General features: G+C 37.7%; 1 protein-coding gene across 1 annotated transcript in view; it reads left to right on the top strand.

The window, feature by feature from the left end:
- Nucleotides 1-23722, top strand: part of ERC2 (ELKS/RAB6-interacting/CAST family member 2) — a gene marked incomplete at both ends in the record, with an annotated part of 150767 nt that extends 127045 nt beyond the window's left edge. Inside the window, 3 exons of the mRNA XM_010132543.1 lie at nucleotides 5297-5490; nucleotides 11006-11017; nucleotides 23587-23722. Of these exons, the coding sequence (XP_010130845.1) occupies nucleotides 5297-5490; nucleotides 11006-11017; nucleotides 23587-23722 (342 nt within the window). The remainder of the gene's footprint in view (nucleotides 1-5296; nucleotides 5491-11005; nucleotides 11018-23586) is intronic.
- Nucleotides 23723-25069: the final 1347 nt, after the last annotated feature.

The following is a 25069-nucleotide window of genomic DNA, read 5'->3' as shown; positions in this document are numbered from 1 at the left end:
AAGAGCGGTAATAAACATTCTCTCTGCAGAGAACAGTTTTTTGGCTGAGACTTACATTTAATGTGCTGTGAGCATCACAGGACAGAAAAAATGATGTAACTGTAATAGCAATTTACAAGCTATAGTTTACATAGTAATCATAGTTAGAATTACCGTGTAATTGGGGTAGTGTATATAGAAGAACTGGTTTTGTAGCTGAGGTAATGCGATACTGTGCATTAGGGAACGTATTGCCTTCGCTGCAGTCAATGGGCATTTTGCCATTAATGTCAGCAGAGCAGGACTCCAGCTCCGAACCGTGTCATGGACAGGTCATGACTTACGTACGGGGGAAGAGAGTCCCACAGAACGCGCTGTAGTTTCTTCTGAAGTTATTGGTTAACTGTTTTTAGAATACAGTTATAAGTTGATTGTAAGTTACATGAGCCCTGATACTATCCCCTCTACCATCCAGTACCGCTGTTGGTCAAAGAGCTTTTCCCTTTGAATGATAAAACCCTTTTTCTGTATCTCATTGGCTCACCTTTGTGGTAGTTATGTTTCTATTCGTATCGTTTACGCTCCTACTGCGTGTCTTTTCAGACTGGAGTCTTTTTTGTCTTAGTTTTTCTCTTGATTTTCATAAATGCTTTCCAGTCATTATTTCAATATTAGTTATTCCACTTTGTGGAATTTGTTTGTTTCTTCCTAGTCTTTTTGTGTGCAGTATTCCAAAGTCAAATTTTTTATTTTATTTTTTCTGCCTTTACGTGCTTAAGTTTTAAAAGGACAGCCTGTTGGCAGTTCTGAAGTAACAGATGCAAGATCCTTTTTCTTTGGCACCAGGCAGCAGTTGTAGTATGTCCATGAGACAGGTTTTGTTAAATAAACTTTTTCTTGCTCCTCTTCTTTCTTTTTCTACTTATATATATCTATCAATCTACTTTTAACAACGTAAGTAGTAATGATCCTCTTCTCCTCCAAAATCACCTCCGATTTTGAAATGAAATTGTGATTTGATTGAAGTCAATAACAAACATATTCTTTCAATTCTAAAAGAACAAGATTTCACCTTTGCTCTGTGAGATGGCATCATAGCAGTTCCTTGAAACATTTTTTTGTACTACAAATCATTATGATAGTTTAATAGAATGTTTCCTTGCCCTTTTTTTGAGAATACTAGTGTTAGAAAAGGCCAGATGGCAATCTAATCTTAAAACAGTGACATTTTAATGCTCTTTTGTTTACGTGTGTCAGAGTAATAAGAGTCAGTCTTGGAGCAGACCTCCTCTAGCCATGCAATAATGTAGCGTTTTTTTTGTGGTGGAATATGTGGTGGTGGTGGGTTTTTTTGTTTCATACTATGTCACGCAGGTACCAACTCCAAGACTTTAACTTATTGCTGAATCAAATGTTTTTATGATACAGGAACAGATAGAAGTGTTTTATTCTTTTACGCATTTGGGTGTGAAATAGGAGATGATACGGCGGGGGTGCAAATCCTGCATACTCTATAGCAAGTGATTTCACAAGGTATTCACCTGTGTGAGTAAGATAGGAACGTAGTCGGGCACACTCTTCTTCATGTTTTGCAAGGTGAAACTTTTTGAACTACCCAGTGAATTCTTGTGCAAAGTTGATGATAAGACATTATATCATTGGTTTTGTACTGTAATGAGGACATAATGATATACTTAGTTTGGAGTTCAAGTGAACTGTTTTCTGAATGATAAAGGCTTAATTTTCCAAATGCTTCATCAGAGCAATGCCAGATTAAAACTTAAAATGCTTGCAGAATCCCCTCTAAATTGCTTAGAGCAGTCTCTGAAGTTAAATAAAAAACCCTTGAATTTTAAGGAGACCACAGAAAATTAAGGTGACAGTAATTTTAGTTTATTATTGAAAGTAATAACATTTGAAGGATCTTACAAAGTAATTTCTTGCATGTAAATTCTGCTGTTGCATTTTTTTATTACGTACTCATCTGATTTCTGTGTATGTTTGTTTCTGAAGTTTTAGAAAACAAATGCTCTATCTGTCCATTTCTGTTATGCAGAATAATGCATGCATGACCGTACTGTACAATTTTAATAGACTGCATAATTCGTGTTGCATGTCTATGCCACACTCTTATGGTGTTTCTGTAGGAAATTTGTGGTTTACATAATGAAATGTACTTTACTTCTAAAGTATTTGTAGCACTTATTAAGCAAATATCAGAACATAATTACTGTAAAACACAGTGAAATTCTAATGGCAGAGCGATATGCTATTATTATTGAATTGTAAAAGTAACATACAACAATCCAGTCACAAGACTGACAGACAAAACATCATAAACCAAGAGTGCTAGTTTGAAACTAACCTGGTCTGCACACACAGGTATTATCTTTTACAGGTACAGACTAAGAGATCAATTACTTTGCGGTGAAAGGTATGCATGAGGCAGTCACTCTTACCTAGAAAAGCCCCACGAAACCAGAAAATATATTCTTCCCAAGAAAACAGAAGTGATCCAAACCTGTGTCCCACCGCCCGAAAAACCCCACAGAAATCTGCGCTTTCTGAACGGGCGGAGGGTCGGTATCAGCTGAGTTGCCTTTCATCTCCTTTAGGCCTGCTGTTTTACCTTAGAGGTCAAGTTGCATCTGTCAACAAATCACCCCTGATCTGTATATAACGACATAAAAAAAGTGCCTAGTTCAAATCCAAACACATCTCTCGCAGCCGTTGAATGTAACAGGGCTTTTATAAGCAGTTCCATGCCTGTGTCCTGGGAATGCCCGGCAGATTGCGATTTGCTCTCTTGTGGGATCAGCAGCTTCGTTTACAACACGAGGATTCCCCTGAGGAGACTCTGCAAGTTGGAGTACCACCTGCAGAAAGCTCTTTCAAACGTTTTTGCTCTCCCCTTTTAACTAACTTTCCGGTCCTCCTTCATTAAGGCAATGCCCTTGTAGAAATCGGAATCCTGCCAACAGTCCGAAAGCGTTCCGTAGGAAATGCTTGTGACAGCAACCGCCTGGTGGTTTGCAGTACTGGGACTTCTCTAGTATTTTTTTTTAGATAATCTTGTCTTTGAACTGAGCGTTTATATAGGTTTATGTGTGACATTGTGGATAGCGGTGCTGCACCTCGCAACCCAGGGTAGGCTGGGTACCTAATCACCTTGGGTTTAACCGTACCTTACAGGCTTTGCTTCGTGGTGAAAACCGCGGGGAAATACAGTGACCAAGTTTGTGCTACAGAATTTTCCAAAAACAACCCCAGAGATAAAGAAACAATAGGTGACAGGGAGGAATATGGAAGAGTGATATCCTCTAGAGGGGAACTGTGAAATTCTGAATGTACCCTTAGAAGAGGAGGAGAAATCTGAAGAGCAATAGGGAGCCACATGCTCTCTGCATAGGGTTCTTAGTATCTTAAAGGTGAGAGAGTGAACGTACCTCTACCAACCTATGGAATTATTTTTATTCTCTGCAAAAGAACACTTAGGGGTCGTTTTGGAGAGATAAAACATTGTTTAATGTCTTATAAGAGCTGACAGTAAATTAAAGTGGTTCGTAGCTGGAAGTTGGAACACAGTCTCTCACATAATTGGCCCTGAGTCTGCGCATTACATTTAGTTAAAAAATTACAAAGCTAGATAGAAATGAATTTCTTGACGCAATTAACTTGGTATCAAATAAATCAAAGTTTATTATTAAAGCGGGAAGATTTATGAGGATGAAAAAGAATCTGTTGCCAGCATCTCACCCAAACAGTAAAATCAAGATACTCTTTGGATGTTACGTGGAATGAGCTCTGTGGTAGGGAAGCCCTGTGTCTGCACAGAATTCGGGGCTGGAGCTTGTTTTATCTACAACAGAGAATCTGAAGAGCAAGGCCAGTAGGCTTCTCCTGTCATGCCCTTGGCTTATTTTGGTAACCAAGTATTTCTTCTGAATAAAATCTCACAGTAGGACAAATAATACTTAATCTACTATCTTTTTGCATATTATCCTCATGCTTAAATGATATGTTACATGCAACCCCCCTAAGTTTCTTCCTGAGGCATTTCAATTTTTTATTGTTGCACTTATACTAATCCAGACTTGTTCTTGTTTATACAGAAAAAATTAACCATTGCAAAGAATACGAACCTTCTAGAATCTGTCGTTTATATTAATTCTTTCCAAAACACGCATGTTTCATTTTGATCTGCATTTCTTTCATTGCTTGCTTGTGTTGTCTATTCCCTGAAATTAAGAAGGATAAGTCAGTCCACGTCTTCTCTGCATAATAAGGTAGTTGGAGGACTTTCAGTTAAAATATCCTGTCTTTCTGTAAAATTCCTTTATGGTAAGAGAATGTTATCTGAATTTTCTATGTTCAATGTGCACTGCCTTAAACGACTTGTTTTTTCCTTGCCTGCTCTTTCAAGATGCCAATTAAGAATAATGGGAAGCAAGGGGTAGGCTAAGCATTGCAGTGCGTTGTTGTTGCCATCTGCCTGTGATTATTCCAGCCAACAGTCGAAAGCACTTGGTGCCAGATCATGCTCCCATTGAAGTTAATTGTTTTTTGCCGTTAGGTTTGATGGGAGTGAGGTTGGGCTCTGCACTGTCGTTGTTGTATTCATTGCGTTGGTTCTTGTCTGTGAAAACGCCACCCATCCATGCATGTGTTTGCCAGGTTTGTGCCGTGTTCGCCAATGGGCTGTTCTTCTGATGTTTTCAGGTTAAGTACTAACAATAAGAGAAAAAGGATTATTGGGTACAATGTCTGCTGAAAGCAACGTTTTAGTTTACTGGTTTGTCTTTCAAAAACACCACCGCACAAACCCGGTTTCTTCCTTTTAAATTCTTTGTGTCAAACTGCATTTTGAAACATCTGGGAATACAGATTACAATATGTATCTGTGTGTGTATATATAAACGTGGACAAAATGTGTATGTATATGGGGAAGAGAGAGAATATGATATATTAATAAACTGCCTGTGAGTTTGAAACACCTCAAAAGCTTCATATGAATGAAATGAATTACAAGGTGGTATTTAATTTAAAAAATACTCTTAAAATATGGTCATTTTAATATGTGACAAACCTTAATAAATCTCATCCCCCTTCAGGATGATAGCATTTGACCATTATTTTAAACTATTAAGATTTTCATTCTATTTTATAATGCTTCTATAGAAAATATTGTCATTGGACAGAAATACCCATAATCCTTTTTAATGAAAATTTGAACTCCGAGGCTGAAGTAGTAAAGCTCTTAAAGCTATATAAATTATTGTAATCTCTCTATTTTTTTTTAATAATATTGATTCTGAAGGCTCATGAAGCTGAAGAGGAGGCACGGATGAATCCAGAATTTGCGGACAGAATGAAACAGCTTGACAAAGAGGCATCGTACTACAGAGAAGAGTGTGGCAAAGCTCAGGCCGAAGTTGATAGACTTCTAGAAATACTCAAGGAAGTAGAAAATGAGAAGAATGACAAAGATAAGAAAATTGCTGAGTTAGAAAGGTAATTCTTGTATTGTTTGTCTGGCATCGTGGCATTTTTAATTACTTGATTTTCATTGCAGAGAAGAGTAGAATATGTTTTTTAACAGAATATTTGTTCTGTCTTGTAAAATTGGATCTGAAATGAGCAAAAAAGTCTACCTGAGGACTGCATGTCCTGCCTGCTGACTTTGGAAATATTTAAGGTTTCCACTTCAGTAGTTTCCATAAAAGGAACACATCTACGAGAAGCCGTATGCGGTTTACAGGGACAACCACCTTCCCATAAAATCTCGTTGGGGAACAATCCTGTTTTTCTAGTAGCTGAGAAACCAAAACTCTTCCCACACGTTTCTTCAGTGTGAACAGCATCGCTAATTCTCAGAGGTCCTGACAAGTCTCATGACTATTCAGTAATGGTTGTAACTATTTCTCGGTGTTTCTGTAATACTTGTCCGCTTCAAGGGAGTATTTTCGATGTTGACCAGGAAGCGTTTGTCTTATTTTTGGGAAGGTTGTACAGTCATTCCTTAATAGAGACAGAAGGGTTTGGGGATCCATGTGTCTCACGCTCATATGCCCTTCATAATTAAATTGTTCTTGGAACCTTTTCCCATACGGTATGCTGCCGTTTATTTGATTGTTAAGCCATTTCTGTGGATCTGATTTCTTTGTTCCCTTTCTGTACTTAGTCGCTCTTAGGTAAATGAAAGAGGATCTTTATGTTTTGAAATATTTTATATAAATGGTTTTCAGTGATCCAAGTCAGAAGAAAAGTGCTTCATGGTTTCAGAAGAGAAGCTCGAGGGAGTTAATTGATGTGATTATTGCTGTTCTTCCAGTCAAGGTGTAGCATTGCTCTGACCCATTAGGGGGAATTACCATGAAAGAGGGAAAGATTTGCTGGAATATTGGTTGGCTTAGGGGGAGGAAAACAGTCAGCTTGGGACGGAAGACGCGTAAAGCCAATGAGGACTTATCAACCTTCACAGTTATCTCTTGCCGAAACTTGTCTTTCTCTGCAGACATTTAGCAAAAGTTTGAAAATGACAGTAATGAATGGTACATAGTTATCAACGTGTCACAAGAACTGATGTTACCAAAAATCTCATGACACTTTGATAGCTAATCAAACACACAGTCTATTTCAACTACAAATAAATTATTTAAATCACTTTAAATTTGAGGTGTCGGTGTTACGTTACAACTTAACAGTGTTAAGTGACAACTTTAATTAGCAGTTACCTCTCTCACCAGTGAGGAGTTGGGGAATACTGTAGTGTTTGCACAGATTTTAATGTGTAAAGTCGGTAGCAGAGGAAGGTAGTAGTGAAGAGTGGTCACTTTGTGTAACATGTTTGAGAGTTCTGCCTAAACTGTCTGAAATCCTAAAGCAGCGTTTTGGAAAAGGGTGTCACGAATTGTGAATTTGTGTGGTCGAGCAAGTGCTGCCTGTTCCTCTCTCTGGCACATGTACTGACACTTCTAATACGGTGACCAAGCTGGTGGAAACTGACTGTATAGTTTTTACAGGAACAGTACTGATAACCTCACGGGGCTCATAAAGAATTGATATTGATGAGTAGACTTATTTGATTTAGGCTGAGAATTGTTGATTACAAAACGATTACAAAGGGACGCAGAGATTACTACCACCTTGTCAACATACAACCTCTTCTTATGGTCCAAGAACCCTGTAGTGGGTTATATAAGGGACAGAATTTTATTTTTCTATAAATTTTTGAAAATTCAATGCACTTTTATTCGTGAAATTTGGGACACCAATTTCCAGTCTGTGGTTGCTAATGAAATAACCTTTTTATATAACCTTTCAGAAAATAGTTTGGTACCAGTAGGACAGACTATTTGAGCAGGACACACCGCACTCTGAATGTGATGGTTAGCTTTGCTATGAACCTTTAAGTGTTTCTGTAGTGCTTTCAATAAGATATTTGTGGCATGACCAGCTACGGACAGTAGGATGTTGCCATTTTGGGGAACGATGCTCTAAGATTGGTTTGTAAATTCCATTAACATTAATGCAGTTTCTCACTTGATTTAACTGATGTACAGCTTTCAAGATTAATTCCAAATACACACAGTAAGTTAATTGTTATAAACTAGGGAAAAAAGGATTTCTGTAAAAGTTATTGTTGATTTAATCAACAGAACTCACTGTCTTGGTAGTGGAGTCTTAAAGCTACTTTCCACCATGCATAAGCACAGCACAGGAAGGCTGGCAATCTGCCAGCAAAATAAAGATGTAATGTGGAAATATTTTTAGAGAGTGGGTGTCTAACCCTTGTTATTAATCGGGATTACTTTAGGTTTCTCTAAAATCTCATTTATTTTCCCTCCTTCTTCCTTATTTTCTAAAAACATTGGCCTACAGATCTAAACCTGTATATAACCATGCCACCTGTTGGTGTCCCTAGAGAGGGAACTTTGATGTTGACATTCCCCTTTCGAGGGGGTTAGGTGGAGTGTAAATTGCTGTAACATTTTATGAAGTGCTACTACTTTTTCTGCTTGTAATGATTACTTGATTGGCTCATTACTGACGGGAAGAGGTGGAGCCCAAGCTCAGTTTACCACTTTATGGGAATAAAGCATTGTCAAAATGACTACAACCTTGACAGAAGCGTATCTGAAATGTTCTTTCCTTCTTGTCCTGCTGTTTTGTGATTTATGTAATGTGCTTTACGTTGCTATTTACTTTCCTTTTTCTCCTTTTTTTTTTCTTGCTCAGAAAAGTGTATCTTCAACATTCCCTCTAACTTCAGATGCAAGGGCATCTCTCGGGTTTTGTAGAAAAAGGAATGCTCTTTTGGAATGTATTTGTTGGTTAATAGCTTGTTGGGATCCATGTTCACTCATGTGCTGACCTTTTTACATTGAAAGATAACTGCAACGACACAAATTCTCAAAATTTATGAACATTAATTTCTGAGAGATTTACAATCTAGAGTGTTGCAGGCTCTGGTATCTTTACAATATTTACTATATTCACATAATGAAGTGTACTTGTATAAATCAGTTTGAAAGGTAAAAACGTTTGTAGTAGTTATCATTTACAAATTGAAATGAGAATTAAAACAAGAGGATGAATACTAATGTTCTACTATTTGTCAGAAAGTATTGACACAGAAAACACCAAATACTCCAGGGCAGGATATTGACTTCAAGATAGGGGCAATTAAATTTACAATGTATCCTATCTGGCAGGTGAACATTATTAATAATCCTGAAGTTTTCTTAGGAATGGTTATTCTTTTGGTTTTAATGTGATTTCTTGCCTCAAACTATAACATTTGAGTTGCATCATTTGTATAAAAACATGTTGGACTATTTCTTAAATTGCTCCATAATCATTAATTCTATATTTTATAACTCCTCATTGCTACATAGGAGAATCAATTCCTCTTCCTGTACTAAAGCTGTCTGATAACTTCTGTTGCATCTTTCACGATTCCTCTGCTTATGATGAGAACAGGTTAAAATTAAATGCAATACATCCCACCATAACGTACTTTCAGTAACCTTAGCTTGATGTTTTTCTTTGGTTTTCTTGATGAAGGAAATGTGTGGGTTTTTGCTTTGAGGTGGTTTTTTTTTTACTTTTGGATAATGTAGGTGATACTGGGTAAGACAGTGATCAGCTTTAATTTTAATGCAAAGGGCCTAGCCACTGTGGCTGAAACGTTCCTGTCAGGGTGGGAAGGGTATACCATTGAATGCATTTCCTCATGGATTTAGAATAAGAAGCGTGTTTATGAAATATGCTAGGGAGCTTGAATCGCGAAATACGAAGAATGCCTGGTTGTGAAGTTTGGACCAGTAAGACTGCCTGCTGTAAGCTAAGCATAATCCTTGATAGAGCTTAGGAAGAGAAAGATTGGGTGAATTTGCTTATTGTAGTGTCATTCTGAGCCATGTAAATTATGAAGCAGACATCTGAAAAATGAGGTGTGAATCTTGATGTGTCAGAATAAATGTCTGCAGTAAGGATAGGAAGGTGTTAATGTCATCGAGTGCTAGCAAGTGTCCATGTGGAACGCTGCTGCGTATTTCTCATCAGTCATAGTTGAGAAGGTTGAATGAAAGCTGGAAACAGATGCAGAGGGGGCTGGGAAGATAATTAAAGGAAGGGAGTGCTCCTGTCACAGGAGTCCTCTAAATAACAGTGGTTTATTTCTCTGACAAGACAGCAGTTTGGTCGAGAGATGTTTGTTCTCTGTAGGCAGGTGAAGGGCTAAGCACTACGGTGAAGGCTAAGTGATTTCAGTAGGTGTTGGCACGTAATGCAATGGATACAAATTATCCATTAATAAATTCAGACTGAAAAGAGAAATTCAGCGGTAACGTAGCGTAGATTGCCGAATCTTGGATCTTCTTCATCCAGGGGTATGTTAGATGGTTGGTCCTCTGCTTGGTTGAGTGTAACTTCTCCACAAAGCTTACAACAATCTGAGAGTTCATTTAAAAATACTATACGGGCTGTAAGACAAAACCAGGCTGTTTCTAAACAGGAAGGTTTTTTTACCACTTCTCATAGGCAGTGTTTTGGTTACTAACTCTGTAGATGAGCGTTTAAGCTCTTGGGGTGCTCAGACTACAGTGAGTTCATTCTGAATTGCTTTGGATTTGAATTCTGAGGCAAATAAGGCCACACGGCACTGGCAATTCATTGCATAAGTGACAGAACATCAGCATATGGCATAATGGCATTCAGAAAAGTATTTTTGTGACTTAAGAAGTTTCCCTTTCCTAAGGGAGTGAAAAACTGTGCACTAGGGACAGCTTTAAGGATTAGTCCAGCTGGGTGTCGGGCAGGGATTTTTTTTGTATTACTTGTTTGAAAGTGCATGTTAGATACTTTTTTAACAAGTATGTTATCAAGCATCGCAGCGCTGTCAGTGATGAAGTAATAAACTTATTCCTCAGACTGAAGAAAAGAGTTGCTCAGTGTTCGAACAGGCTGTGTTTCGGGGAGCGGGGTAGGGACAGTGGTATGCCTCTCTCTTTGGTTATTAGGTACGCTGCTTTGCGAACTTCTAAACGATATCTTTGAAGAAGCTCTGCAATTCTTCAGCTGTTTTGGCTTTCACGGGAAGTCTCGATGCATATGACTCTCAAAACCTATGTCAGTTCAAAAAAAGACTTCGTGGTATATGATGAGATGTTTGTGTGGCAGCAAACGCTACCAATATCCACCTAATTTTCCTGTTCCTTTCGGGGGGTGTGTGCGTTCGGATGGTTATAAACGTGGATGGCTTTCCACAATCCACAAATAACAAGATGTCATTTTAACTCAAAATTTCGGTTTTATTCAATGCACCACAAGGATATACTGCTACAGAATTTTAATTTTACTTATGCTTTCCCTTTCTTTTCCCTTTTTTTATAAAATCTGCTGATATAACATCTCCTTGTTATATTTTTAAAGAACTAATGTGTTCCTCCCTTTATTCTCTTTTGCTGTCTTTCTCCCTATCTGTTTTGCTCCAAACCGCTGCTTTCATCCCTACTCCAACCAGCTTGACTTCCAGGTTAGTATTTTCTGCTCTCCTACTTAATTGCTCCTTCCACAATGGAGGTTCATTGGCGCTTCATTTGGCCATTTTGATACCATTTTAATATCTTCTGTTTGTCCTTTTATTCATTTTTGGTTTTATTCTGCTTGTTTCTATTGTGAAGTTTTTGGTCATTCCATTTCTAGATCAGAAACTTTACAGTAAATGAATGCTTTTGTCAAAAGTGGGTAAGGAAAAAAATGTTTATTAACAACATATTCATATGTTGTTTTGTGTGAATATTTTTTTCTTTCAGTTTTACCTTGATTCTCTTTGTTTAGGAAGTTCAACATTGGGAATAATTTCTTGATAGACAACCCAAGCCAGCAGCTAATTGACCAATAACAATAGAGAGGCTTATACCCAAGATGAGACTTATTCTTCGTACTTCACCATCACCCACTGTACTGGCATTGCAGACATCATAGGAGGGGTTGGAGTGGTTCAGCTTCTGGCTTAGAATCTTTTAGCTGTTTGTGCCGGCCGGATTCCGGACCAGCACGTAACTGCAGGGAAGGTGTATGTCTATGTTTTCTGTGCTGTGGTTGTATACAGCATCATCTAGTCAGATTAATGCTTTTCTTTCTCCAGATTTTTGATTAGTTTAGCAAGCATTTGTGCTTGGCACTCTTTTTGAGCAATCTTATCAACTATTACTACGTGTCTTTTGCTAATAAAAAATAAAATGAAAAATGATCCAGTCAACATTTTTTTCTCGTAGTAGACCTTGATGTTAATTTTTCTTTCTCATACTTATGAATGGCTGTAAAGTGTAAGTTAGCAAAGTCTTAAAACATCTGCTTGATATTTTTGAAACTAATAACTTTATATGGCTTGGAATGCAGGTTCATCTGCTTCTTCCTTTCCCCCTTCGTGTCAGCGTGGCTTTTTTTTTTTAGTTTTTCCTGTGACAGGTATTTAAGACAGTTCTATACTCTTTAAGCTCTTCCCTTATTTTTCAATTTCAGAAACTGGTGATTAAAACTTGCACAGAGTTTTGTTTCCTGTACTGAAGGAGCTTTGCTTTAGGCAGGAACAGACCTGGTTTTCAATCATTGCTGAGGTAGAAATTGTTTACTTCTTCAGAGATCGGTCAGTGTGGAATATAAAGGAGGGTGTGTACTGCAAAAGGTGGATTTCAGCTACCAGAGCTTTGCATTTGCAGGTGTGGATCCAGGTGTCAGGTTGCCACGCAGCGCATTTGGCTAGAACCATGGCAAATGTCCAGTCTCCTCTTCTAATGTGTTCAGATCTGAAGTTTTCAGAATTTTTATGTCAACATACACTTTTGCACAGCGTTGCTCTCTGTTCGTGTAGAAGCAGAGCTTGCCAGTTTCAGAGAGTTTTGGTGTCTCAGTCTCAAATCCAAGCTCTGTTCACATTTCACAGTTCAGACAAGCACATTTTAATGTGATTGAAGGAATAGTTATTACACCTGAATTATAAAAATACTTAATGTTTTATTTTCAGAATCTTTCTTTCTTCCAGAAATTAATTAAATGCATTTACTCTGGAGTTTGCCATGTTGAAATTACTGTCTGAACGTGAGTACTCTGGCACTTCTGTCAGAACATACTCAAGATTGATTGAAAATGTCTATAGCCAGAGAGAGCTCAAGGAAACGTACTGTGCTATGCGCTTGTCATTATGGTTGATTTCACTGGAATTCAGGGATTGGTATGCGGAAACATTTGTTCAGCAGTTGGAGGTGCAGTTTCTGCTATGTTTTATTGACCTGAAAAACCAGCTTGACCCGCTGTTGAAGCTCACTGTCCTCATACCCTGCCAATTTCCATCCCTGGAGGCTTAGATAGTTGTAGCGTATGATTAGAGTTTATTGTGGCATTTCAGTGAAGTGTTGTTTTCGCAGCTTGAGTCATCATTAAGATAAAACTTACACAGATCTATTGGTTTCTTCAATTTCTGCTAATCAATATATTGTTAGCTGTCGTTTGTCCATATTTCTGTGTGGTTAGAAGGATTAGAAAAATGCTGCAGCTGTTTTATAACATGAGGGGCTATTGGTACTGATGGCAAACAAGAAAAGTGAATATATTGGCATAACCCCCCCACATGCATCTACTTATACAGTAAAAAAAATGTTCTGAGCACATGAATCATTTAGTTATAGCGGGTTATATAATCCCCAAACTTTTCTGTCTGCAGATAAAGAGGAGATGGATATTTTTTCCATTTACGACATACTGACCTGTGCTAGAAATTTTCCCACCAGCCTCTGATGTTAACCTTCTTAATTGTTTCCGTGGGAGGCTAGAGCTCAATGAGATGTGTAAGGCGAGGTTTAGCGGAGTTTTAAATTTAACTTACGAGCCTTCCACAGTTTTGTCAAATGTCAGTTTGATGGTTCCAAGGACAGAGTGATATGTTGTTCGAAGATAATTTCCCTGGAGAAATTGAGATAGTGTACTAATGAAAACTGAGAGAATCTGTGATATACATTACTCTTCTGAGAGACTGGTTATTCTGAGTGAGAAACACGGTTGTCACGTTGGATAACAGGCGGATTGTTGTCATGTCTTTCTGGTTTAGTCTGTTTGCTACATATACGCAATCAACATTTTAACATTGTGAACATTTAAACGTTTTGAAAAAGAAGAAGAATTGAGAAGAGATTATTTAGATTTATCTGGTTACATGTGTGGTTTTGAATTTGTATATATCTACGTTTAATTTTATTGAAGAAATACTAGAAAGTTTATTTCCTTAGAATTCCACTTTCTTTTGAAAAAGGAAAATAATATATTACAAAATAAGCAGAAATCATAGTGATAAACAATAAAAAGCTATGAATGAATCCCTGGGGCAGGATAATGCATTGTCAGTCATTTTTATCCTACTGACTCTTCAACCTGTCTGCTCAGGTCTGCACTCTGCCCTCTCAGTTGACTTAAAGGCATGCAGAAGTTAAAATAATAATTTGAGACAACCAGAAATGAATTATTTAACTAAGGAAGGATGTTTTGTGATTTCTCAGTTATGTGCTTTTTGGGGGGTTGACTTGAAGCGTAAATACTCTGTGGACATAAATGGGTATTCAGCATAAACTGAATATGATGAGAAAAGAGCTCCACCTCTCTGAAGGAAAACTATCCACTTGGGATTGGGTTGGACCTGACACCACAGTTCGGTGCTGGGGAAAGCAAAACCGTAAGGAACTGGTACTCTTTCTGCTTCACAGTTACTGATTTCAAGATAGTAATATTTCTCATGCTTCTGTAGACCTGCTGCTTCCACTAGATTTCCCCAGGGGCAAGATCTACAGAGCACATTTCTTTACCTCTTGAACGTGTGAAGTAGCCGGGGCCTGCCTGGGTGCAGTGCTGTCAGGATTCGCTGTGTGCAGTGGAGGGATGTGTGAGTGAAGAATCATTGTGAGATAGCACAGCTTACCCTCAAAAAGCTGTGACTGAAAAGAGACAGAGGAACTAAATTTAGGAATTGGGCTGTTGGTGGAACCACTTACATTGTTTGCTTCCATAATGCGGGAGTAACATGCCTGGACAATGTGATTGTGACTGGATTGAAACGCTCTGATCTGAATTTGTAATAAGGGGAAGTTAGTATGTAAAAACAAGAAATAATACAAAGCGTACGTGATTTATTTGGGGGTCTGAAGAGGTTACTGCAGAAGCATGGAAAGCTTAATTCATGTATCAAGTGATGATGGCTGAATTGATCCTGAGAACTGCTCAGGAGTTGCAATTGCGAAATAGCTCGAGCCAGGAGTTGTAGTTGGAAGATTTGATTCAGAAGGTAACGGCAATAATACATGAAGTGCAGCACAGGAGGTTTGGTGCTGACGGCTGTCCGGCTGAGCGGCACACGCTGTGGAGCAATGGGCTGCAAAGAATAACTGAACAGTCGGGAGTTCTGTTGGTGGTTTGTTTCTGTTTTGGTTTGGTTTGTTGGTTTCTTTAAGAAAAATAAAAGGAAAAAAAGCTTACCTGTACTATATCTGGAAAGGACCCGATGAAGTAACAGCAGGACTGCAACTCCTTGATTGCAAATATCAGGCAACAAAGCATTTCCGGTTATGGGATACGGTTATCGCCAGTGGTGTCCATTAATACAGTAGATGAGCAAGCAATTGCAGATCAGATAGCCTTCTCATCTAGTGTCCTGTCAACAACAGGAATTTTTTTTTTTCAAGAACAACATCATCAGGAGAAAATGCAGAACAATCTTGGGTGTATTAGAGAGGTGTGTGACTGGTGAGTCTTCTGATACGGATTTCACGCATGTTCATATAAAGTGTCATCCAGTAAGAACGTGCTGAGAAGGACAATAGTGCAACACCCCGTGCGGGAGTTCCAGTGCTTGCAGTGCAGACACATCTTGAAACCATAGTTTGGAGTAGGATGTGAGTAGGTCTTTTTCATTCGTGCATTTTCCTCATGTCGATATTTCTAGCATCTCTCTAGGGCTTTGGAGGGAACTGAGTCAGACTAAAAACTTCTTAAACAGAGATTCTGGAAAACTTCCCAGACTGTGTGTTAGGTAAGCCCTTCCCCCCACATTTTTGTTTTTGAGGTGAGACATGTTTCAGTGATTTCTGTGACACTCGCTTTATTTCTGCCAGGTAGGGTTGGCTTTCTCAAGGCAACAATATATTTCTGTGGTGCATTTGGAGGCAAATTGTTGCCACACTGAAGCACTGTCATCTGAGTATTAAGAAATCTTAAACTAGTTTTCAGATATTGGAAATAATGAGATTTAAAGAGGGGCGAGAAAAGAAGGATAAAAAAAAATGGTTATTTGAATTTGTGGCTGCTTTTTTTTTAACCAAGCAATAGAATCACCATGTGTCGTCGGTGGTTTTGGGGTTTTTTTTTTTTTTTGAGACCTATAGATCTCTGAGGGCTGCAAGCTTGCTCCTTTAAGTGAAAGCGAAATAGCTGTGCTCCATTGGTAACTGGAACTGGGAATGTAATAAAACCATTGAATATACAGAAATTAATTTATCTTAACTGGTAACCCTGGCCACTACAGCATTTTTGCATTCACCTGGGGAATTAGGGATGTAGGAATCAAATTCTTTGGCTATTTTAAAAATATTGTTTAGCTTGGATTTTTTTTTTTGTACATTGTGCTTTTCATTTTGATTCCAGTCCTTTATTTCAACATCGGAAGAACACAGAGGGTGTTTCTCAGTTCTCTGCTGAGTAGAATGCGTATGAATGGTGACACTGAGTTTGCTGTAGTCTCAGTTTCAGGTGAAGAGCAGAAAGACCAAACATCCTTCTTCAGTAAGAGATGGCAACATGAACTTCTTGTGATTATATTCTCTGAGGCGTGTGGCAGAATAGTGACCTTGATCACCAAAACAAAGGCAGTGTGCCCAAAGTTAACCAGAGAGTATTACCTTCCTCCAAATTGTCTTCTCCAAATGGCAACAAAATTTTACTCAGTTGTCATAAGCTTATTTCTTAAGGGAAGGTCTTAACGTCCCCCGTTAGCCTTGCTGGCAGCAGGGGCAATCCAGCCCCAGGGTGACAGTGTTTTCTTGTCTCTCCAGAAGGCATACAATCAAACTTCCCTTCTCATCCCATATTATAATAGATACGCAAAGAAAGCTGAGCTGCTCTTAGTTATGTCACTGTAGAATAGATCTTTCTAATTTTTTTTCAGTTATAAGATCAGATAGCAGCAGTGTAAAAATGGAGTTGTCAGAGGATTAGCCATAGGGTGGCAGATTCTGTTGTTGCACAGTTCCGGAGTTTAAACAATTACAAAGGCAATTAGTTGAGGGGGTTGAAGTCTTCCCCCTGAAGAGGAGCAGGGGAAAGTAGACAGTTGCCTTAACGTGGCATGTTCACCAGTCAGTGGATCTCACAGAAAAGAACTGTTGTGCACAATGGTGAGGTGCCTTTGCAGTTTTTGCAGTTAGTAGATTTATTTTTACAAAGAAAAAGGCAAAATGCTTGTGAAATAAAATGTTATTTTATGTGTTGTTAAATTTTAGTCTTAACCCTGTGGCTGTGATTATTACTCTCTGCCATTTTATATCAGGGCATAAAGCTAGATGAAAGATTTGGCTTGGAATGTACAAGCAGTCTAGCTTCTGAGCATCATCTACAGCATGAAAAAAAGAGTAAGTCCCAATATGATTTTTGGCCATTAAGAAGGAAAGAATGAAAGTTGTTTTGAAGCTCAGCGGTTGGACATGCTGGTTGTGTCAACGTAATTTATTTCTCAATGGCTGGGATGATTGCTTTTGGTTTTGCAAAGGTATTTAAAATTTTACCATCGTGATAGCCATATTAGTTAGCAAAATGAGAATAAGAACGATTAAGAATAAGGAAACCACACCCCACCCCCCCCCAACTTTAAAAGACATTTAGGATACTAATAATTCTTCAGTTTATGGAATCTGGGTTAAAGAAACCCCAACCTGAAAGTTTTTGTAAATGCAAATGTGAGCACAGGAAGATACTACTTACGTTTTTATTAGCATGTAATAAATCTTAAGGTGACTAGAGTCTAACTTATGAAATATATTTAGTAGTCGAGCATGAGGGCTTTCTTTTAGAAAAATTATGGTTCTTTGAGGCATGTTACGTTTTTTGTGTCATATTGAAATTTCAGCCTGTCATGGGTATAGGTTTTCTTATCATGATACCTGTTTTTCCCAGACAAATCCTTCTATGGGTTGTAATTGAATAAAGTGTCCTGGCGTATCTGTGTCAGGAATGTGTCTGTCAGTCACCCCCTTAAGCATTTCTCATGATGTTTACGGTTTGTTAGAGTCTAACGCATCTTTGTTTTTCAGATTTATAGATCAGTAGCAGTGAATACATTTGTATTCCAGGAAAACGCCAGCAACAACACAGAAAAACAGAAATAATACAGAAACAACTCTGCTCGTGTCTTAATGGAAATTCTATGTTATGGATTTTAGTGGAGTGGGATCTGAATTTTAAACGCTTTTATGCTGTTTTAGTCTTGAGTGAATAATTCAAATGGGAACCTATGCGTACTGTCATTTTTAAGACAGAGAATATTTCTACTGAGTCTAAATGATGTGGTTCAGAATGGACATTCACATGGACAGGATTTACAGGATCAGACCTTCTGCGTGACTAGCTACTGAGATCTAGAGTGCCTAGTAAAATGTTAAAATCAATTTTATGCTCACAAACATAAATTGTTTGTAAAAGTGTGGACTATTTATAAAGGAGAGGTGATCTGTTAGGAAAATAATTTCAACAAGTGATGTTGGTAATATCCAGTGCATGCCTAGAACAATAAGTGAAGATATTTGATTATTTAAACTACTGTATTTCATAATTTTTTTCCTGAGAACCATTCTTTGGTCAGCTTATTGCACTCTATTTTTTTATTTGTTTAGGAGTAAGGTTCCTAGCATACTGGAGGATTTCTTGATTGGCTGTCAGACAGCTGCTCCCATTATAATGCTATTTAGCTTGATAAAAATTATTACAGAGACATTCTTTTGGCAAATGTTACAGATTTTGCTCTTGGGAGTATTTTGCATGTCTGCATTTTTTGGATGCTTTGAGAAGAAAAAAGTATTTATGATGAAATAGAGTAAAGGCTATACTAAGCATGTAACAGTTAGTTTTGGCTGACACTATCAACTTCTTGGCCAAGGTACCCAGGTGGCTAATTAAAGCTGGGAATTTAATGAAATAGTGTGATTTTCTACAGCTATCACAGATGAAAGCACTGGCGTTTAGGCAACAGTTACCCAGTACTGTAAAATTAAATCTGAAAGATACTCATATGTACCTGGGAACTAAATGTTAATTGCTGTAAAAAGTTGGTCTGGACTTCATAACAGACAAAGCTATAAGGCTGTATAAGCATTGTTTTTTTCTTTTTCCCTCCATCTGTCTTGTTTGAATCGATTATATTCTAAGTGTACCTAAATATTTAGCAATCACAGTTTGGTGGCTCTTCAGCAGAGTTGGAAGTCAGAGCTGCAACAGTCTACTGATTCCTGTGTTGGTGGCTTCAGGCCATTTTTCTGACTAAGTTGTTGGGTGCTGAGGAAAACAGATGTAGACATTGTTGTGGTTTAGAGAACTGATTTTAGAGCCAGCGCCCAGCTGAGGTGGAAATTAATGGCGGTGGAGTATACTGTGTGTTGAGAGAGAGTATTGAAAATTATCCCATAGCAGGAAGATTCGGGAAGAGGAATGGGGAGTTATGACTGGCTGATTTTTACTGGAGTAACATAGCTACTGTGTACTTAGTTCAGAGCAATGGCTTGATATAGGTTTAAAAAATTCATAAACTCAGCTTAATTTATAGTAAGGTAGTTTCTAGAGAGGTATTTTACTTTATATAATCTTTTCATTAGAAATGAGAATAATACACTAGAAAAATCAAATTTTATTTAGAACTTTTCCTTATCTGGTGTTCTCCATCTCTTCTTTATTCGCTTCCAGTTTCATTTTGCCCTAGTATTTACGTGGCATGGGTGTACTGCTTCTCTGTATGGAATGCTCAAATGAGCTGGAAGATGCCCATAAAGCCCTTCAGCTACAGAATTGAACAGACCTTGTTTCTTCTTCCCTTCCCTCCTATTCAAGAGGTGCTTACATTCTAGTGCTTGAGATGACATTTGAGCTTTTGATGACAGCGCCACTCTAAATTCTTTTTTTTTGTCCATAGATGAAGATGCTAGATGTTTTACTGACGGTTGTTGACTGTCTATAACCATAGGAACACAAACAAATTTAAATTTGTTGCCCAAAGAAGTGTCATTAAACAGCCATTTTAATGTTTGACCAAGGTTAAGCATCTGTGTAAAGTGTTAGTTGTCTCTGCTGCTTTTTAGACTCTTTTCCCCTTACCTGTTATGAGCTCAGAGCATCATTTCTTTAAACCAGGTGTTGTGTTGACACCACCGCAGTGTGCTCTGTGCTTGGGTGCTTTAGAACTAGTCTGAAGAGTGGCTCTTCAGCGTGTGAAGTTTGTAAAATTACAGACACAGTGTAGTGGTCTATAATAACTAGTTTGAGATGAGTGGTTAAAGATTTTAGCTCACTATGAGATAATAGATACCCAACTTCAAAATGAATTATAACAGCGCGGAAAATCAGAAAGCCGTGAACTTCATCTCACTGCTTTGGGGCAGTTGGACCATCAAAGAAAGAAAACTTTTCCGTATATTTGAGTACCAGAATATGATTAACGTGTGGTGGTAAGATCAGTTCGACTGCCCAGACCTCTGCAGCACACATTTCAGGTTAATAATATTTTACTTATTTTATTCTTTCTAATGAGTTTTCCAGTCTATTAGCTTTAAATTGATAGAGTGTAAGAAGAACGCTTTAAATTAATTTCCCATGATAAAGAATTATGTAGACTCAACTATGCACAGCTACGAGGAAGCTGCATGGATATTTAATATCCTATATGGTAATGGCATATGGTGATTTGTGCTGATTGTGTACTGTTCCCAAATATTTTTTCCTGTGCGTACTTTTTACTCATCCTAATCTTCTATTTGGTTCAAAAGCGTTTTTGGAAACAGCCATCTGAAAAATACCAGAACAAGCGTATTCCAAAAGTAGACTGGATCCAGGATTATATTAGATACACTTGCTGTTACAAGAAGTGAGGAATGTGTTCTTGTGTGTATTTCCTCTGTTGACCTCCTCCTGTACCTTTAACACAGGTCCAGGGGTTTTAGCTGTAGCATTGTCTTTTCATTTCCATAGGCCTTAGTCGGTTGTGGAAGAAAGAGAAGCTATGACACAGCTTTCTTTTATTTCCTTCCCTTTGAGGTTTTGCATATCTGGGGCACCAGATGTTTTCCTTTGCAGCTTTACCACGTTCTGCTTTTCAGTGTGGCATTAGCCAGCAACTGAAATGGGAAGTTGTGGGAGGGAAAGGTGATGAAAGAAGCAGTTAGCATTGGCATAAAATGGAACTTCTTACGGAGATTAAATATAAATGAATTTATCATTTGCTCAGCATCAGATTGGAAACGATTCAATATTTTAACATCAAAAAATCACATTACACCACTGAAATTTCTGCCAAGGATCACATTTACATATGAAGTTGTGAAAGTAATTTTTTCTAATTTTCTTTTTGGTTTTATGGTGATTTGGTCTCTCCTTATGATGATGCGATGTGGACCCATGGAACAGAGCTGATTTTCACTTGGAGTTGCACAGAGCATCAAATGTCTATTTGAATACTTTATTTAGAAAGACAAGGGGCATCACTCTAAAATTCCTGAGGAAATTTTGTAAAAAGTAGACAATTCAGCATCTAAGCTCATTACATTTTTGAAGACCTAGGAACAACTTTAAACTGGAACATGCAATTTCTGGTGGGTTTTTTTTTAATTAATCTGTCAGCATAACTTTGACAGAAATATCCCTTCTGTTTTAAGCACTGTCATGTTGCTTAATATTGGTAAGCTGTGGCAGAGTGTGTAGTTTTCAGAAAATTAACCTTTCTTAAAACTTTGTGATAAAATGCTGGTGGTTTATGCTGTACTCCCAGGCTTCTTGAGGCAGGTCTCATGTAGGCAGATTTCTTATTACCCTCGTGCAGTGTATTTTTTTTGTTCTCAAGTGAATTTAATTTGGGGATTTAAACATGGTGTCAGAAATCTACCAAGAGACAGCTGTAGCGCTGTACTGGTGGTCCCTGAGCTGGGAAGGCGGCGGCGTTTCTTAGGAGTCCTGTCCTTTTGTTAAAGGTGTGTCGAAAGGGGAGAGAGCCGTAGGTGCGTGGTTTATTAGAGCTCTAGCTGGGTGCTGTAAGAAATATTTGAGAACACTTAAGGAAGGTACAGGCTAAGGTCTCGGAGTCTCTAGCATTTCAAATTACTAACTCCTGGCTAGAACTGCTTCGTCCTGGAGAAGCTGGTCTGATCATCTTCCAGTCACTGTTTTGTGTAATAGAGAAATGATTGTGCTAAATGTAAATTTCAAAAGGATGTTTTCGATTTTTTTTTTTTTTTTTTTTTTTTTTTTTTTTTTTTTTTTTTTTCTCCCCACCCCGAGACTGGTCTGTTTTCTGGTAACAATGTCCTCTTGGGGATTCTTTTAGTTTTATGGTATGTACAGTCCTAACTGTATTTCTAACACTAAAAAAATTAGTGTAAAAGACAAATGCTGTAAACTGATGATGAGTTAGACTGATCTAAACAGGCTGATGCAAACTCTTGAACACAACAATAGGGTAAATCTTTTTCAGAGTAATTCATGCTTGTCTTTTTTAAAAAATTATGTGAGCTTAATGTAGATTCTTTTAAAAAGCAAAGATTATTTGAATTAGTTGTATCCGCTTATTTTTGTAGTAATAATAAACTAGCTCTTCTGTTATGTACTGTACCTGCAAACTTGGATATGAAGTTTCGTCTAAGAATTTTTAATACTATGACAACATTTATTGATTAGAGATTCATTGTTAATTTTTCAGTGTAACTAGTGGGGAAAAAAAAAAACAGTGGTAGGACAAGGAAACCAGAAATAGAAGTAAATATAAAAGGACCTAGTTTATTTAGCATAATAAAATCAGTGCAAGAAATGTACTCTCTAACTTTTGTTTCCACAGAAAGTTCTAAGGTGGAAGCAAGAGAGACGTTTTCGGTGATTCTTTTGGGCTTTGAATAATATTCTCTTCATTTGCCAAAATAGGATTAGTGAGTAGATCTCATTAGGAATTTGCACATGACTTAATTTTTATATAGATAAAAGGGAACGAATTCCTCAAAGTCAAAGAAAGTCGGGAAAATAATATCTGAGAATCGAAGCAGGTAGAAAGCATTACTGCAAGGATATTTTTTCTTTCTGAAAAAAAAGCCTCCTTTCTTTCTTAAAAGGGTGTAAAAGTATCAGAATCAGGAAAGCTTCTGGATCCACAGCAAAAGATAATTAAAGATTGTTCCATTTTCTTTAGAAGTTACTCATGAATTTATTTGTTGATAATCTTTTGTAGAAAGAAGACTTATTATTTAAAAAGATAGAAATGTAATGCTTTTGTTGTGTACAAAGCGATTTGTAAAGGCATCCTTTATTCTTCATGGCGTATTTATGACCTGACCTTCTACCTCATCACACTTTAATCCTCAGAAACCTATTTCAAAATACGTTCATGTTTTCAAAAACAGAATTTCACAACATACATTAGTCATCGCCTTCACTTTCTGCTTCCTTTGAAATTAATGCCGCTTAAAGCACCCCTTCAAAATCGATCCCCAGTGGAGTGTGTAAGGGTTGTGGAATACTCTGCTATTGCAACAACGATTTTTCTACATAGTGCTTAGAACATGTATGAGTGTTTTAGAGTAATTGATAAAAGAGAAAAAGTCTTGTAGGCTTGAATAATTGCTTTATCTTTGTATAATCTGATGGTATTAAAGCTGGTTTGATAAAGCTGCCATCTTGAAAACAAGGTAAGGTTTTATTGTTTGCATCTTGGAATACTTGTGTCTGGAGAATGGGTGTCCTGTATTATAGGTACAAGTTAATTTATAGAGAAAAAGGCGTTATTGCAGTCAGTAACAGTAACTCATATGCGTATACAATTCTCAGACATATGAAGGACCAAAACAAGAAGGTTGCCAATCTGAAGCACAATCAGCAGTTGGAGAAGAAGAAGAATGCACAGCTATTGGAAGAGGTTCGAAGGCGAGAGGACAATATGACTGACAACTCCCAGCATTTACAAGTGAGTTTATTTTTCAGTTGTGTTTTGAAACAATCAACTTCTGTTTCACTGTATGTCTTCCAGGATGTACAACGAATCTCTTCCCACAAAGAGCTGGTGGCTCTCCTTTCCTGCTGGAGGATGCAGTACTGACTTCAGTTGCATCCATGAAATATTTACTACTTAGGGTGAGGAAAAAAGAGCAGAATTTGAAGCCCTGTCCTCACAAGGACTGTATTTTACTTATTTTAAAGCAAATAAGTCATTATAGCTTTTTTGAGGAGAGATGGAAAGTAGAAGAATAATTATGCTTAATTGTGTGTTGTCTTTTTTAAATTATTTTTATTTCTGCTGGGCAGATATTTACATATCTGGGTGATTAGCTCTGTAAAGTACAATTAAGGTTTTCGAGAGCATTCAGTTGTGTAAGAGAAATTGTGCCATACTTACAGTGTGGATAATGAAGGCAACACTGGAGACCCCTGAGCCCCTTCCTGTTCTGTGATGTGGCTCTTCACATTAAATTCCGCTGTCTTGGAGGGAAATGCTGCATCACCACGGATATCATCATCTGGTTGCACACTCCAACCATTTGATGGGTGTGATTTGATGTTATTCACTCGCTGTAGTGGGTTAAAAGGGTAACAGGGTAATGGTTAATTCAGAAGCCTCACCAAGGATCGTTTTTATCTTAGGTACTTAGATGTAACATAGAGGAGGACTGGAGACAGCTGTAGCTGTTACTGCGTTACAGCACAGTTACTACATCGGCAACTTTTTTCTTACACTATTTCCTGTATCTTTTTATTGAAAATAGACTTTGAACCCTATTCTAGGAGAATTGTTACAGTTTGTAAGTGATTGAGTTTGGGCATTAAGATTTGAAAGATAGTTAACTGATTTGGTTAAACGATACATTAGTGAGAGCATCAAGTCTTGTTCTTATATGAATGTGATATCTCTGGAGCTATATAACAAACGGTACAGCTCCAGGCGATGGTATACTAAGGCAAATTTTTTGTAAGAGTTGTTTAAAAAACTCTCTTCTTCCTTGGAGTTACTTAAAAAGCAAGTATCTTTTAAAATGCAAGTTTTTCCTTTAAATAAATTTGATCAAGAGCACTCGTGGACACAGTTATGATTTTGATTGGCCAGAATGGCTTGTTCTTTCAGGGTGATTTTGAATTGAGGCTTATGTACGTGGTCACACAAAGCTATTTCATGTATTTGGCATAAGTTAAACAACTACTCCTGTAATATTTAGCCACAAATGCCTGGGTGCAGGGATGGAACACACCTGCTTTCCTCAGGCCTGAGTATGCAGCTATATTTGTGAGTGTTCTAAATTTGAACTTGAGCCTGTGTTCA

The sequence above is a fragment of the Buceros rhinoceros genome, unplaced genomic scaffold (assembly GCF_000710305.1).
Source record: "Buceros rhinoceros silvestris isolate BGI_N320 unplaced genomic scaffold, ASM71030v1 scaffold18293, whole genome shotgun sequence".
Taxonomy (NCBI): Eukaryota; Metazoa; Chordata; class Aves; order Bucerotiformes; family Bucerotidae; genus Buceros; species Buceros rhinoceros.
Note: the sequence above shows the minus strand (reverse complement) of the source record. Positions and strands in the feature narration are given on the sequence as shown.